At 43.9% G+C, this 15,203-nt stretch overlaps 1 protein-coding gene across 1 annotated transcript in view; it reads right to left on the bottom strand.

Annotated features, from left to right (window-relative positions):
- Positions 1-4,583: 4,583 nt before the first annotated feature.
- Positions 4,584-15,203, bottom strand: part of LOC140714088 (signal-transducing adaptor protein 1-like) — an 85,754-nt gene continuing 75,134 nt past the window's right edge. Inside the window, exon 13 of the mRNA XM_073024826.1 lies at positions 4,584-5,686. Within this exon, the coding sequence (XP_072880927.1) occupies positions 5,616-5,686 (71 nt within the window). The 3' untranslated portion in view covers positions 4,584-5,615. The remainder of the gene's footprint in view (positions 5,687-15,203) is intronic.

Here is a 15,203-nt window from a genome sequence, read left to right as displayed (position 1 = left end):
AAGCTTTCTGTAGTCTCCGCAGGGCCTCCATCCTCCTGCGGACTTGGGCACCATGTGCAGCGGGGATGTCCACGGGCTGTCTGAACGGCGTATGATTCCCATCTCTTCCATCTTACGGAACTCATCCTTGGCGAGGTGGAGCTTGTCGGGCAGGAGCCTGTGAGCTTGGGCGTACAGCGGCAGTCCTTGCGTGGGGATGTGGTGCTGCACGCCATGCTTGGGGTCGGCTGTGGAGAACTGCAGGGTGACTATGGAGGGGAATTCCGCCAACACCCCGGCGAATTTGTTACCCGAGAGGGTCACGGAATCCAGGTGGAGGGCCGGTAGCTTGGCTTCTCCAAGCTGGAAAGTCTGGAACGTCTCGGCGTGGACCAAACACCGGCCTTTTAGGTCGACCAGGAGGCAGTTGGCTCATAGGAAATCTGCCCCTAGTAGTGGCTGTGACACTGCTGCCAACGTCAAGGTCCAAGTGAAACAGCTGGACCCGAAATGCAGTGAGATAGTTCGCAGGCCATACGTCCGAATACTGGTACCATTTGCAGCGGTGAGTTCGGGGCCTGGGACTGCGTTACAAGTGTCCATGTTCGGGGGGGGAAGTACGCTGACTTCAGCCCCGGTGTCTACCAGGAAGCGCCACCCGGAGTGTCTCAGTGGCCAGCCGTCGTAGCCGTTAGCGACGGCTGGCCCTGGCGTTTCCCGGAAAAGCTCATGGTGGACGGCAGCGGCACGTGCCTGAGCCCCATCTTTGGTGATAGAAACACCATTGTTCTGAACTTTCGTCTTTTTCCCCTGTGGGTCTCGATGGCTTCGATTGCGGGGCCTGGGCTTTGGGGTGCGCGATCATGGCTAGGCCAATGGAGGCAGCTCCACGTTGCTTGCTCTGCCCAAAGGACGTCTGCTTTAGCCGTGACCTTGCGTGGGTCACTGAAATCCTCATTCGCGAGGAGGAGGTGAATGTCCTCTGGCATTTGTTCGAGGAACAACTGTTCAAATAAAAGGCACGGCTTATGGCTGTCCACGAGCGCCAGCATATCGTTCATGAGCTCGGATGGCATGCAGACCGTCCATGTGGAGGAGCCGCATGGCCTGTTCGCGGCGGGAGAGTCCGAAGGTATGGATCAGGAACGCATTAAACTTAGTGTACCTGTCCTCCGTTGGTGGCTGGCGTAGGAAGTCAATGATCTGGTCTGCCATCTCCTGGTCGAGCGTGCTGACCATATAGTAGCACTGTGTGGTGTCGGCTGTAATGTCTCTGATATTGAACTGGGCCTCAGCCTGCTCGAACCAAACGTGGGGCTGAGTGGCCCAGAAAGTCAGGAGCTTCAGAGAGACTGCACTGTGCGAGTTGCTCAAACTCATGGCTGGTCTTTGAGTTGCCAGCTCCAGATGCTGTCTGGAACGTCGGGGTCATCAAAGTAGTCGCGCTACTAAAGAAACACATGGAGGCAGAGAGAGCTGAACTCAGAATGACTTTACTGATTCAAAATCGCGTGCTTAAATCTCCCCTCCCATGGGCCCCTGTGACCCGCAGGGCGGACATGATGTCAAACTGTCTCCGGAAGGTCCGCCCTGAGTGGGTAGTTCCAAACGCACTACCGCATGTCTGCCCACGGCTCCCAATGGCGGTTTGAGTCCCACGTGTGCAGGCCGCCACAATCCACACACCACACTGAACCAACTTCACCATGGTAACAAAGGAAAAATGTTACCCTGCCACCTCCCTGCAGGAACTTCACCGTGGAAACAATGGAAAATTGTTACCCACCCGCCACACTGCAGGAACTTCACCGTGGTATCAATGGAAAAATGTTACCCACCCTCCATCCGGCAGGACCTTCACCATGGTAACTTTGGAAAAATGTTACCCACCAACTACCCTACAGTAACTTCACCATGGTAACAATGGAAAGATGTTTCCCACCCACCACCCTATAGGATCTTGACCGTGATAACAAAGGAGAAATGTTATCCACACACCACACTGAATCAACTTCACCATGGTAACAATGGAAAAATGTTACCCACCCACCGCCCTACTGGACCTTTACTGTGGTAACATTGGAAAAATATTATCCATCCACCACTCTGCAGGAACTTCATCATGGTAAAAAATGGAAAGATTTTCCCCACCCACCACCATGTAGGACCTTCATCATGGTAACAATAGAAAAATATTATCCACCCACTATTCTGCAGGAACTTAACCGTGGTAACATTAGAAACAGTTTACCCACATAACATCCTGCAGGACTTTCAACATGGTTGAAATGGAAAGATGTTACCCACCCACCACTCTGCAGGATCTTCACTGTGGTAAGAATGGAAAAATATTATCTTCCCACCACCCAGCAGGAACTTCAACATGGTAACAATGGAAAGATGTTATCCAGCCACCTCACTGCAGGAACATGACCATGGTAACAATGTAATCTGACCCACCCATCACCCTGCAGGAACTTCACCATGGCAACAATAGAAAAATGCTACCCACCCACCCACCACTCTGCAGAAACATCACAGTTGTAACAATGGAAAAAATTAACCACTTACCACCGTGGTAACATTGAAAAAATGTTATCCACCCACTACCTTGCAGGACCTTCAGCATTGTAACACTGGAAAAATGTTATCGACCCACTACCCTGCAGAATCTTCACCATGGTAATAATGGGAAAATGTTACCCACCCACTACCCTGCAGGACCTTCAGCATGGTAACACTGGAAAAATGTTACCCACCCACTACCCTGCAGGACCTTCAGCATGGTAACACTGGAAAAATGTTACCCACCCACTACCCTGCAGGACCTTCAGCATGGTAACACTGGAAAAATGTTACCCACCCACTACCCTGCAGGACCTTCAGCATGGTAACACTGGAAAAATGTTACCCACCCACTACCCTGCAGGACCTTCAGCATGGCAACACTGGAAAAATGTTATCGACCCACTACCCTGCAGAATCTTCACCGTGGTAATAATGGGAAAATGTTACCCACCCACTACCCTGCAGGACCTTCAGCATGGTAACATTGGAAAAATATTACCCACCCACTACCCTGCAGAATCTTCACCGAGGTAATAATGGGAAAATGTTACCCACCCACTACCCTGCAGAATTTTCACCATGGTAACATTGGAAACTTTTGCCCCCTAACTATCAACTCATGTTCTCTTGTTTGAATCTCCCCTACTCTCAATGGAAAAAGCCTATCCACGTCAACTCTATCTATCCCCCTCGTAATTTTAAATACCTCTATCAAGTTCCCCCTCAACCTTATACACTCCAAAGAATAAAGACCTAACTTGTTCAACCTTTCCCTGTAACTTAGGTGCTGAAACCCAGGTAACATTCTAGTAAATCTTCTCTGTACTCTCTCTATTTTGTTGACATTTTTCCTATAATTCGGTGACAAGAACTGTACACAATACTCCAAATTCGGCCTTACCAATGCCTTGTACAATTTTAACATTACATCCCAACTCCTATACTCAATGCTCTGATTAAGAAAGGCCAACATACCAAAAGCTTTCTTCACCACCCTATCCACATGAGATTCCACCTTCAGGGAACTATGCACCTGTAACAATGGAAAGATGTTACCCATCCACCTCCCTGCGGGACCTTCAGCATGGCAACAATGGAAAAATGTAAATGAGAGATATAAATAAGACAGGGTTCCCTAAACTCTCCATCAGGTCAAGTGAAGTTTATTGTCTCTTAACTATATACATGTATATAAAGTATAGGACCATATTATATATATAGAAATGAGACATTTCTTCGAGCCAGTGTGTAAAGCACCGTTGTACACATAACGCATAACACACGAGTATTTATGAAGTTAAGGATAAAACATAGATGGATCACACATAGATAACAAATTAAAGTGCATTAATATTACATATTGTGAGGTATGGAACAGATTAATCAGCGACCCTTCGGATATGATGCGACTGGGAGTTCAGAAGCCTAATGACCTTGGGGAAAGAAGCTGTTTCCCAACCTGACAGTTCTGGTTTTTATGCTTCGTAGTCTCCTGCCTAATGGTAGAAAGTCAGAGAGGTTGCTGGATGGGTGGGTGAGTGGGATCCTTAATAACACTCAGGGCCCCCGCATATGCAGCACTCCTGATAAATACTCCTGATGGATGGTAGGCAGACCCTATGATCTTCTAAGCTGTTCTCACAGTCCTTTGTAGGGACTGCTCCCATACCAGATAGAGATAAAATGCAATTATGATGGGGAAGGGGGAGCCTTGCTTACCTCAACCTGCTTAGGAATTGGAGGCACTGCTGTGCCTTCTTGTTCAGGGAGGTGATTTGAAGGGATCAGTTGAGGTCATCTGTGATGTGAACTCCCAGGAACTTGGTGCACTTAACTCTCTCTACAGAAGAACCATGTATTTGCAGAGGGCAATGGTTTGTCTGCATCTTCCTGAAGTCCACAATAATTTCCTTTGTCTTTGCCACGTTCAAGCTTAGGATGTTCTTCTCACACCAATCCACTAGCCGTTCTGCTTCCTCCTGTGGTGAACTACATATACCGGTCTGGACACGCCCCCCCCCCCCCCCCCCCCCGCTGACTGCTCCTGTGGCTCCTCCCACGGACCCCGGTATAAAGGCGAATGGAGTCTGAGCCCTGGTCTCAGTCTCCAGAATGTAGTGTGGTGGTCAATTGCTGCTTGTTCTTTCTTCCAGCCAATAAAAGCCTATATCTCGCCTCATATCTCGGAGAGTTATTGATGGTGCATCACCTCCCTACACTCCAACTTGTCATCATTCTTGATGAGACCACCCATTGTTGTGTCATCTGCAAACCTGATGACATAGTTTGAGCTTGATCCTGTGACACAGTCTGCAGTGTGAACAGCAGCGAGCGCCAGTGTTCAGCATAATGGGACAAGATGAGTTTACCCTGTTTAACCTTCATCTAACAGAAACATGCTGCCATTGGACTCTTGATATCATACTCTTAAAAGTTTCCCTCTTGCCATTTGTTCCTCATCAATCAACTTCATTAATATCTACTAATATTTACTGTTTGAATCAGTGTTATGTTGAAATTGTTCACTCTGATGAGATTTCAGAAGAACTTTTTGACTTTAGAAATTATTTCTGCTTTTGTGTTGTACTTTTAAAATTATGCTATCAAACATCTGCAATGATGTAGGCAGTGTGTTCTTTGAGCTCGAATATAAAGAACACTTCCCTTTCTAGAACTTCCTTTACAATTTCAGATTCACAGTGTTGGTTAACAGCTACTCCAAATTTCAGAGATTAGAAGCTTTTTCAATTAAAACCTCTGAATAAAAGCAATCATGGATGTTCTGTAATTCTGTTTTTGAATATAACAGAGAGAAATGTTGGAAATATTTCAAAGTAAAAAAACTGAAGTAACTTCAGAAATCAGATTTTTATCCAGGATCAGCTTCAAAACAAAAGTAATTTATAACTCTGTGAATTATTTCCTTTGATTATTCCTATCATTTTTAAAGTTTTGATGTTAAAAGTTTAGTAATTTTTGACTTAGGTACACTCCAAACATGCTAACATTTGCTAATTTAATAAGACAAGGGCTTTTTGTAATAATGTTCTTGGAAGTGTGCATCGTGTTTACGAATCATCTCCCATTCTTTCCCGTCTCTTCATCAGCTTTGCCATAAGTTCACTTGTTTCATCTTCACCTAGAAGAACCAGAGGTAGGAAAAGAGGTTCAGAATCACATTTTACATTTCATTATTCCTGTGAATTTACTGAAATATCACAACCAAAGTTCTGAGAAATCTGAAGAGAGATGTTGAATCAGTGTTTAGAAGTGGTTCTGAGCCTTCCTGGAGATCTCGCTGTTACATTCTCTCATTTTAACTGAGGCACAAATTTAAAAATAAGCCTCTTTGGTTGGTTTGTGTTTTACCTTAGCTTGAGGGATCAATGGTCATGAATCCCAAGATCACTTTGTTCCTCCACACTGTTAAGAATCCTGCCATAAACCCCATATTCTGCTTTCAAACTCAACAATCCAAATTTGAATCACTTTATACTTACCCAGGCTGAACTCCATCTGTCAATTGTCATCCCAGCTCTGCACCTTATATTGTACCCCACAACAAATTTCTAAACAATTATCACTAACTTAACAGCAACTTCGGTGTTGTCTGAAAATTACTAACACAGTCCTCCACTTCCTCATCCAACTCATGTATAAAAATCACAAATAGCAGAAGTCCAAGAACAAGTCCCTGCAGAACACTACTAGTCACCAGTCTCCAGGCAGGATATATTCCATCTACAACCACCCTCTGCCTATGGACAAGCCAATTCTGAATCCGCACAGCCAAGATTCCCGACTTCCCATGTTTCCTGACTTTATGAAAGAGCTGACCATTGGGAACCTCATAAAGCACCTAGCTAAAATCCATGTACGTCACATCCACTGCTCTCTCTTCATCAATGTGCTTTGCAACATCCTCAAAGAATTCACTCCGGTCCTTGAAGCATGATCCACCCCACACACAGCCATGCTGTCAATCCCTAATCAGGCTATGCTTCTCCAAATCCTCATAAATCAAGTTTCTAAGAATTTTCTTCAATAATTTACACACTACTGAAGTCAAACTCACTGTTCTATAAATTCTAGGGTTATCCTTAATCTCTTCCTTGAATGAAGGAATAATATTTACTACTATCCAGTCAACTTTTACAGCTTTTCTGGGAAGTGAAGATGCAAAAATCTTGACCAAAGGGGCAGCAATCTCTTCCATCACACTCCATAGAATCCTGAGATATCCTGTCTGTCCCTGCAAACTCATCTATCCTAATGTTTTTCAAAACTTCCAGCACATATCTTTCTTAACATTAACATGTTCCAGCATATTTGCCTGATTTTCACTGACCTCAAAAACACCAAAGGCCATCTCATTGGTAAAGAGTGAAGTAAAATCTCCACAAACACCTCCAACTCCAGGCAAAATCTCCCCTACAACCTGTAACTCCAGGCAAAACCTCCCCGACCACTTCAAACTCCCAGCAAAACATTCCCTACCACAACTAACTCCAGGCAAAACCTCCCCTATCACCTGTAACTCCAAGCAAAACTTCTCCTACCACCTCTATCTCTAGGAAAAACCTCCACTAACACTTCTAACTCCAGGTAAAACCTCCCCTACCACCTCAAACTCCAGGCAAAACCTCCATTACCACCTCTAACTCCACACACAACCTTTCCTACAATGTTTAACTCCAGGCAATGCCTCCCCTACAACCTCTAACTCCAGTCAAAACCTCCCTAATCACCTCTAACTCCAAGCAAAAACTCTCCTACCACCTCTAACTCCAGGTATCACCTCCCCTGCCAGCTATAACTCCAGGCAAGTAGTAGGGGAGGTTTTGCCTGGAGTTGGTGGTGATAGGGGAGGTTTCGCCTGGAGTTAGTTGTGGTAGGGAAGGTTTTGCTGGGAGTCTGAAGTGGTCGGGGAGATTTTGTCTGGAGTTAGAGGTGTTAGGAGTGGTTTTGCCAGGAGTTGGAGGTGTTAGTGGAGATTTTACTTCACTCTTTACCAATGAGATGGCCTTTGTGTTTTTGAGGTCAGTGTAAATCAGGTAGATATGCTGAAACATGTTACCACCTCTAACTCCAAGTAAAACCTCTCCTACCATGTCTAGCTCCAGGCAAAACCTCCTCAATCACCTCTAGCTCCAGGCAAAACCTCCGCTACCACATCTAACTCCAGACATATCCTCCCTACAACCTCTAACTCCAAACAATATATACTCTACCACCTCTAACTTCAGGCAAAATGTCCCTACCACCTCTAAATCCAGGCAAAACCTCCCCTACCACCTCGAACTCCACACAAAACCTTATCTACCACCTCAAACTCCAAGCAAAACTTCCCCTACCACCTCTAACTCCAGACAAAACCTTTCTACTACCTCTAACTCAAGACAAAACCTCCCCTACTACCTCTAGTTCCATACAAAACCACTCCTACCACCTCAAACTCCAAGCAAAATCTCGCCTACCACCTCCATCTCCAGGCAAAATCTCCCCTACCACCTCTAACTCTAGGCAAAACTTCCCCAATTAAAACCTCCTCTATCACCTCTAACTCCAGGCAAAACCTCCACTACCACCTCTAACTCCACACAAAACCTTATCTGCTATCTCGAGCTCTGTACAAAACCTACCCTACCATCTCTAACTCCAGACAAAACCTTCCTACCACCTCAAAGTCCAGGCAAAACCTCCCCTACCACCTCTAACTCCAGACATAATCTACCCTACCACCTTGCACTCCAGGGAATACCTCTCCCACCACCTCTAACTCCAGGCAAAACCTCACCTGCCACCTCAAACTCCAGGGAATAACTCTCCTACATCCTCTAACTCCAGACCAAACCTCCCTACCACCTCAAAGTCCAGGCAAAACATCTCCTATGTCATGTAGTGTTACAGTCTTAAATCACACTAATTTTGCACACCTCTATCATACCTCATTTTGCTATGCGCCAGAGAATTAAGTTCTAACCTATTCAACCTTTCCCTGTAATTCAGGTCCTCAAGTCTCAGCAACGTTCTTATAAATTTTCTCTGTACTTTTTCAACCTTATTTACATCTGTCTTGTAGATAGGTGACTAGAACTGCACGTAATAATCCAAATTAAGCCCCACCAACATTTTATACAAATTCAACATAGCATCCCATCTTTGAAGGTGAATGTACCAAAAGCTTTCTTTACCCTATCTGCCTGCAACAGCACTGGAGGGGCAAGTAGTACTGAGGAAACAGGTAGGCTGCAGAAGAACTTAGAAAGATGAGGAGAATGGGCAAGCGGCAAATGAAATAAAATGTTGGAAATTCATAGTCATGCACTTTGGTAGAAGAAATAAATATGCAAACTGTTTTCAAAATGGGGAGAAAATTCAAAAAATCTGAGATGCCAAGGGATTTGGAAGTTCTTGTGCAGAACGCCCTGAAGGTTAATTTGCAGGTTGAATCATTGGTGAGGAAGGCAAATTCAAGGGGTCTAGAATACAAGAGCAGAGATGTGATGCTGAAGCTTCATAAGGCACTGGTGAGGCCTCACCTTGAGTATTGTGAACAGTTTTAGAAAAGTGTTCATCTTAGAAAAGATGTGCTGGCATTGGAGAGAGTCCAGAGGAGGTTCACAAGGATGATTTCGGGAATGAAAGTGTTATCATATGAGGAACATTAATTGCTCTGGGCCTGTACTGACTGGAATTTAGAAGGATGAGGGGGGATCTCATTGAAACCTTTCAAATGTTGAAATGCCTAGACAGAGTAGATGTGGAAAGAATGTTTACCATGGTGGGGTGTCTAGGAGAAGAGTGCACAGTCTCAGGATGGAAGGGCACCCTTTCTAAATAGAGATGCGGAGAAATTTCTTTAGCCAAAGTGTGGTGAATTTGTGAAATTTATTATCACAGGCAGCTGTGGTAGCCAGGTCATTGCGTGTATTTAAGTCAGGGCTTGATAGATTCTTGATTGGACATGAGGGCAAAGGTTATGGAGAGTAGGGCTGAGCAGGACAAAAAAGGATCAGCTATGATTAAATAGTGGAGCAGATATGATGGGCTAAATGGCCTAATTCTGCTCCTATGTCTTATATTATGTTACTTTCAATGAATTGTGGACCTGTATTCCCAGATTGCTTTGTTCTACCACACCCTTCAGTGCCCTTCCATTCACTGTGTAAGACCTACCCTGGTTTGCCCTACTGAAGTGCAATATCTCACCATTGTTTGCGTTAGGTAACCAGAACTGCTACACAATACTCCAAATTAGGCCTCATGAATGTCTTATAGAACACTGGACCAGATATTCACTCCGTGGATATCCTGGGGATCCAGTGAGGATTCAGAATAAAGAAGGGATAATCACTTTGATGAGGTTGCACAGAAACCATGAAATTAGAAGCCAGTGAGGCAGACATCAGTTATTGGAATGTGTTCTAAGGGATGGGATATATAAGTATTTGGATAGATATAGACTAATTAAAGATAGTCAGCATAGCTTCATGCATGGTAGACCATGTCTAACCAATCTTAAATAATTTTTGAGGAAGCTTACAGGAAAGTGGATGAAGGCAAGGTAGCGGATATTGTCTACAAGGACTTTAGTAAGATATTTGACATGGGAGGCTGGCCAACAAGATAAAGTAGTAAATAGGATTAGATATTTGCATTGTGTGAGAAGCCAGAGAGTAGTAGTAGTAAAGGGTTGTCTCTCTGACTGGAGGCCTATGACTAGTAGTGTGTTGCAGGGATCTGTTGTTTGTCACCTATATCAATGATCTGGATGATAATGTGGTTAACTGGATCAGCAAATTTATGGATGACACCAAGATAGGGGGAATAGTGGACAGTCAGGAAGGCTATCATGGCTTGCAGGGGGATCTACCTCAGCTGGAAAAATCGGCTGAAAAATGGCAGAAGGAATTTAATGCAGACAAGTACAAGGGTTTGCACTTCAGTGGGACCAAGCAGTGTAGGTCTTACACAGTGAACAGTAGGGCACTGCAGAGTGTGGTAGAACAAAGGGATCTGGGAATACAGGTGCATAATTCATTGAAAGTGGCATCACAAGTAGATAGGGTCAAAAAGAAAGCTTCTGGCACATTAGACTTCGTAGGTCAAAGTATTGACTACAGGAGATTGGATGTTATTTTGAAATTATAAAGACATTGGTGAGGCCTAATTGTGAGTATTGTGTGCACATTTGGTCACTTACCTACAGGGAAAATGTAAACAAGGCTGAAAGAGTACAGAGAAAATTTACAAGGACATTGCCGGGTCTAGAGGACTTGAATTATAAGGAAAGATTGAATAGGTTAGGACTGTATTCTTTAGAATGTAGAAGATAGAGAGGAGATTTGATAGAAATATACAAAACTATAAGGGGTATAGATAGGATAAATGAAAATAGGCTTTTTCCATTGAGTACAACCAGAGGTCATGGGTTAAAGGTGAAAGGTGAGAAGTTTAAGGGGAACATGAAGGGAAAATTCTTCACTCAGAGTTGCAAGTGTAAAACGAGCTGCCAGCACAAGTGGTCCATGTGAGCTCAATTTAAACATTTAAGAGATTTTTGGATAATAGGGATAGAGGATTATGGACTCAGTGCAGGCCAACAGAAGTAGGCAGTTTAGATGGCTTTTGACATGGACAATGGGCCAAAGGGCCTGTTTCTGTGCTGACTCTATGACCCTCTTAGGCCCCTAATAGTATGTGGGAATTAGTGGAGCAAATACTTAGAGAGGTTATAGATAGCTATAAAACTACTAGGGTTGTAAAAGTAGATGATTTTAACTTTGAAATCACTTTTGAAATTCTTTTATTGATTGAGACTGTTATAATGCCAAAAGGCTTGGATGAAATGCAATTTATGAAGTGTATCCAGGAAAGGATAGGGAGCAACATTAGACCTCCTACTGGGAAAGCAAGTAATGTGTGTCAGGAGAGAGCATTTTGTCACAAGGGGACATGGAGACTGGACCCAAATTCAGGACGCAGGCACTGAAGTACTAGGGGCAGGACAGGAACAACTAAAGGATAGAACAAGATGGGGAGACCATGGCATGCAACAGTGATCCTGGGGTTCAGAGAGTTCATGGCAAAGGCAGGATCCTGGAGTTCATGGCAAAGGCAGGATCTATGGGACAAGGAATGCTGGGAGGATAGCCCCCTGAGCAGGCCACATTACTTCTGTGCAGGGCCCAGCCACCCAGGCAGGAACACAGGGCCTGGGCAAGATATAGAGCACCTAGGCAGGTTGTGGGGCCCAATCCATCAGAAGAGAGGGGTAGGAAAGTGTCAGAGTCCCCCACTGGGCAACAGCAGTCCTGCCTGCTTACCCAACAGAGGCAAGGGATCAGAAGGGAGCTCAGTCTAGGGTGACTACAAGAACAGACTTACAGACTAGATGATTAACAGTGGGTACTCCCAGCCAGGGTCAAAACAGCACAAACAAGACAACCCCCAACTAGACTCAGTCCCAGAGCCCCTTATATCCACCTGCAAGCCAATAGATCTCAGGTGCACCTCCTTAAGCCAAGATGATCCTATTTGGGCTTAAGGGTGAAAGGAGGGATGGCTACAAGATCCAGAGTCTGGAGTACGTGGACCGGATCAAGATCCGGAAAGCAGACTCCGGACCGAACCATAACACTTTGAGACTAGTGACCATAACTCTATTAGATTTAAAATAGATACGGAGAGAGTCCACTCCTAAATTGTGGCAAAGATAATTTTGATGGCCTTATATATTTTAAAAGTTGGTTTGTTTCTATATTGTATAACTTGATAAGAATTTGCTTCTTAACTTTCCACCATCCTGGGAACAAAAGCCACTCTGCTATTCCCTGTACCACTCTGCATATGCAAGGTATCTCCAAAAAGGTTCAGCATTAGGGTCATTCACCATCTTATAGTTACACTCCTGCAAGCAGCTCCCTCTCTTAAATAGAACATAAAAGAGTACAGCAGAGGAACAGGCCATTCAGCCCACAATGTTGTGCTGAACCAGCTAAAAAGCAAATCAAGAACACCCAAGTACTAATCCCTCCTGCCTACACAATCTCCATATTCCTCTATCTTCTCATATTCATGTACCTATCTAAAGATCTCTTAAATGTGTTTGCCTCTACCACTGTACCAGACAGTGCATTCCACCCCTCACATCCCCTTTGAACCTACCCCCTCTCACCTTCAATGAATGCCCTCCGGTATTAGACATTCCCACCCCGGGAATGCCTCTCATAATCTTATAAATCTCCATCAGATCTCCCCTCAGCCTTTGCCACTGGTTAGAAAATATCTGGTAAACTTTTATCGATATTGTTTTGCACACATTCCCTTTGTTTCCTCTTCTCTGTTCTCCAATTTGCATGTTGGTTTTCTCAAATTTCCATTCTTGTCAAAGAGGTCTTAACCTGAGGCATTAACTGTTTTTCTCTCTCCAACACATTTAGCCGGCCGGTTGAGTAATGGCATTTGTACCGGACTTTCGAGGCGAGTGGTCCTGGGTTCAAATCTGACCAGCTCCTTACACACTTTCCATCTGTGCTGGGTTTGAGTGTCAAGCTAGCAACTCAGCCTCATAAAAACAGGGAAAAAAATGTTAAAGAAATGGCAAGGTTGCTGCCCAATGCACCACATGACGCAGATAGGAACAACAATCTATCAGCACGTGCTGCCTGATTTGCCAGGTATTTCCAGCAGTTTCAGTTATTATTTAATATAACCATATAACAATTACAGCATGGAAACAAGCCATCTCGGACCTTCTAGTCCATGCTGAACGCTTACTCTCACCTAGTCCCACCTACCTGCACTCAGCCCATAACCCTCCATTCCTTTCCTGTCCATATACCTATCCAATTTTACTTTAAATGACAATTTCAAACCTATCTCTACCACTTCTACTGGAAGCTCATTCCACACAGCTACCACTCTCTGAGTAAAGAAATTCCCCTTCATGTTACCCCTAAACTTTTGCCCCCTAACTCTCAACTCATGTCCTCTTGTTTGAATCTCCCCTACTCTCAATGGAAAAAGCCTATCCACGTCAACTCTATCTACCCCCTCATAATTTTAAATACCTCTATCAAGTCCCCCCTCAACCTTCTACGCTCCAAAGAATAAAGACATAACTTATTCAACCTTTCTCTGTAACTTAGGTGCTGAAACCCAGGTAACATTCTAGTAAATCTCCTCTGTACTCTCTCTATCTTTTCTATAATTCGGTGACCAGAACTGTACACAACACTCCAAATTCGGCCTTACCAATACCTTGTACAATTTTAACATTACATCCCAACTCCTATACTCAATGCTCTGATTTATAAAGGCCAGCATACTAAAAGCTTTCTTCACCACCCTATCCACATGATATCCTTTCCCCACCTTCAGGGAACTATGCACCATTATTCCTAGAACACTCTGTACTACTGAATTCTTCAATGTCCTACCATTTACCATGTATGTCCTATTTGGATTATTCCAGCCAAAATGTAGCACCTCACATTTATCAGCATTAAACTCCATCTGCCATCTTTCAGCCCACTCTTCTAACTGGCCTAAATCTCCCTACAAGCTTTGAAAATCTACTTCATTATCCACAACGCCACCTATCTTAGTATCATCTGCATTCTTACTAATCCAATTTACCACCCCATCATCCAGATCATCAATGTATATGACAAACAACGCTGGGCCCAGTACAGATCCCTGAGGCACACCACTAGTCACCGGCCTCCAACCTGGCAAACAGTTATCCACCACTACTCTCTGGCATCTCCAATCCAGCCACTGTTGAATCCATTTTACTACTTCAATATTAATACCTAATGATTGAACCTTGTGCGGAACCTTGTCAAAGGCCTTACTGAAGTCCATATAGACAACATCCACTGCTTTACCCTCGTCAACTTTCCTAGTAACCTCTTCAAAAATTTCAATAAGATTTGTCACACATGACCTTCCACGCACAAATCCATGTTGACTGTTCCTAATCAGACCCTGCCTATCCAGATAATTATATATACCATCTCTAAGAATACTCTCCATTAATTTACCCACCACTGACATCAAACTTACAGGCCTATAATTGCTAGGTTTACTCTTAGAACCCTTTTTAAACAATGGAACAAAATGAGCAATACACCAATCCTCCGGCTCCATCCCTGTTTCTTATGACATTTGAAATATTTCTGTCAGAGCCCCAGCTATTTCTACACTAACTTCCCACAAGGTCCTAGGGCCCAGAGATTTATCCACTTTTATATTCCTTAAAAGCGCCAGTACTTCCTCCTCTTTAATCGTCATAGTTTCCATAACTTCCCTACTTGTTTCCCTTACCTTACACAATTCAATATCCTTCTCCTTAGTGAATACCAAAGAAAAGAAATTGTTCAAAATCTCCCCCATCTCTTTTGGCTCCACACATAGCTGTCCACTCTGATTCTCTAAGGGACCAATTTTATCCCTCACTATCCTTTTGCTATTAATATAACTGTAGAAACCCTTTGGATTTATTTTCACCTTACTTGCCAAAGCAACCTCATATCTTCTTTTAGCTTTTCTGATTTCTTTCTTAAGATTCTTCTTTCATTCCTTATATTCCTTGAGCACCTCATTTACTCCATGCTGCCTATATTTATTGTAGATGTCTCTCTTTTTCT

Source organism: Hemitrygon akajei, chromosome 2 (genome assembly GCF_048418815.1).
Source record: "Hemitrygon akajei chromosome 2, sHemAka1.3, whole genome shotgun sequence".
Classification (NCBI taxonomy): Eukaryota; Metazoa; Chordata; class Chondrichthyes; order Myliobatiformes; family Dasyatidae; genus Hemitrygon; species Hemitrygon akajei.
The sequence above is the reverse complement of the archived record's forward strand: the minus strand, read 5'-3'. Positions and strand labels throughout refer to the sequence as shown.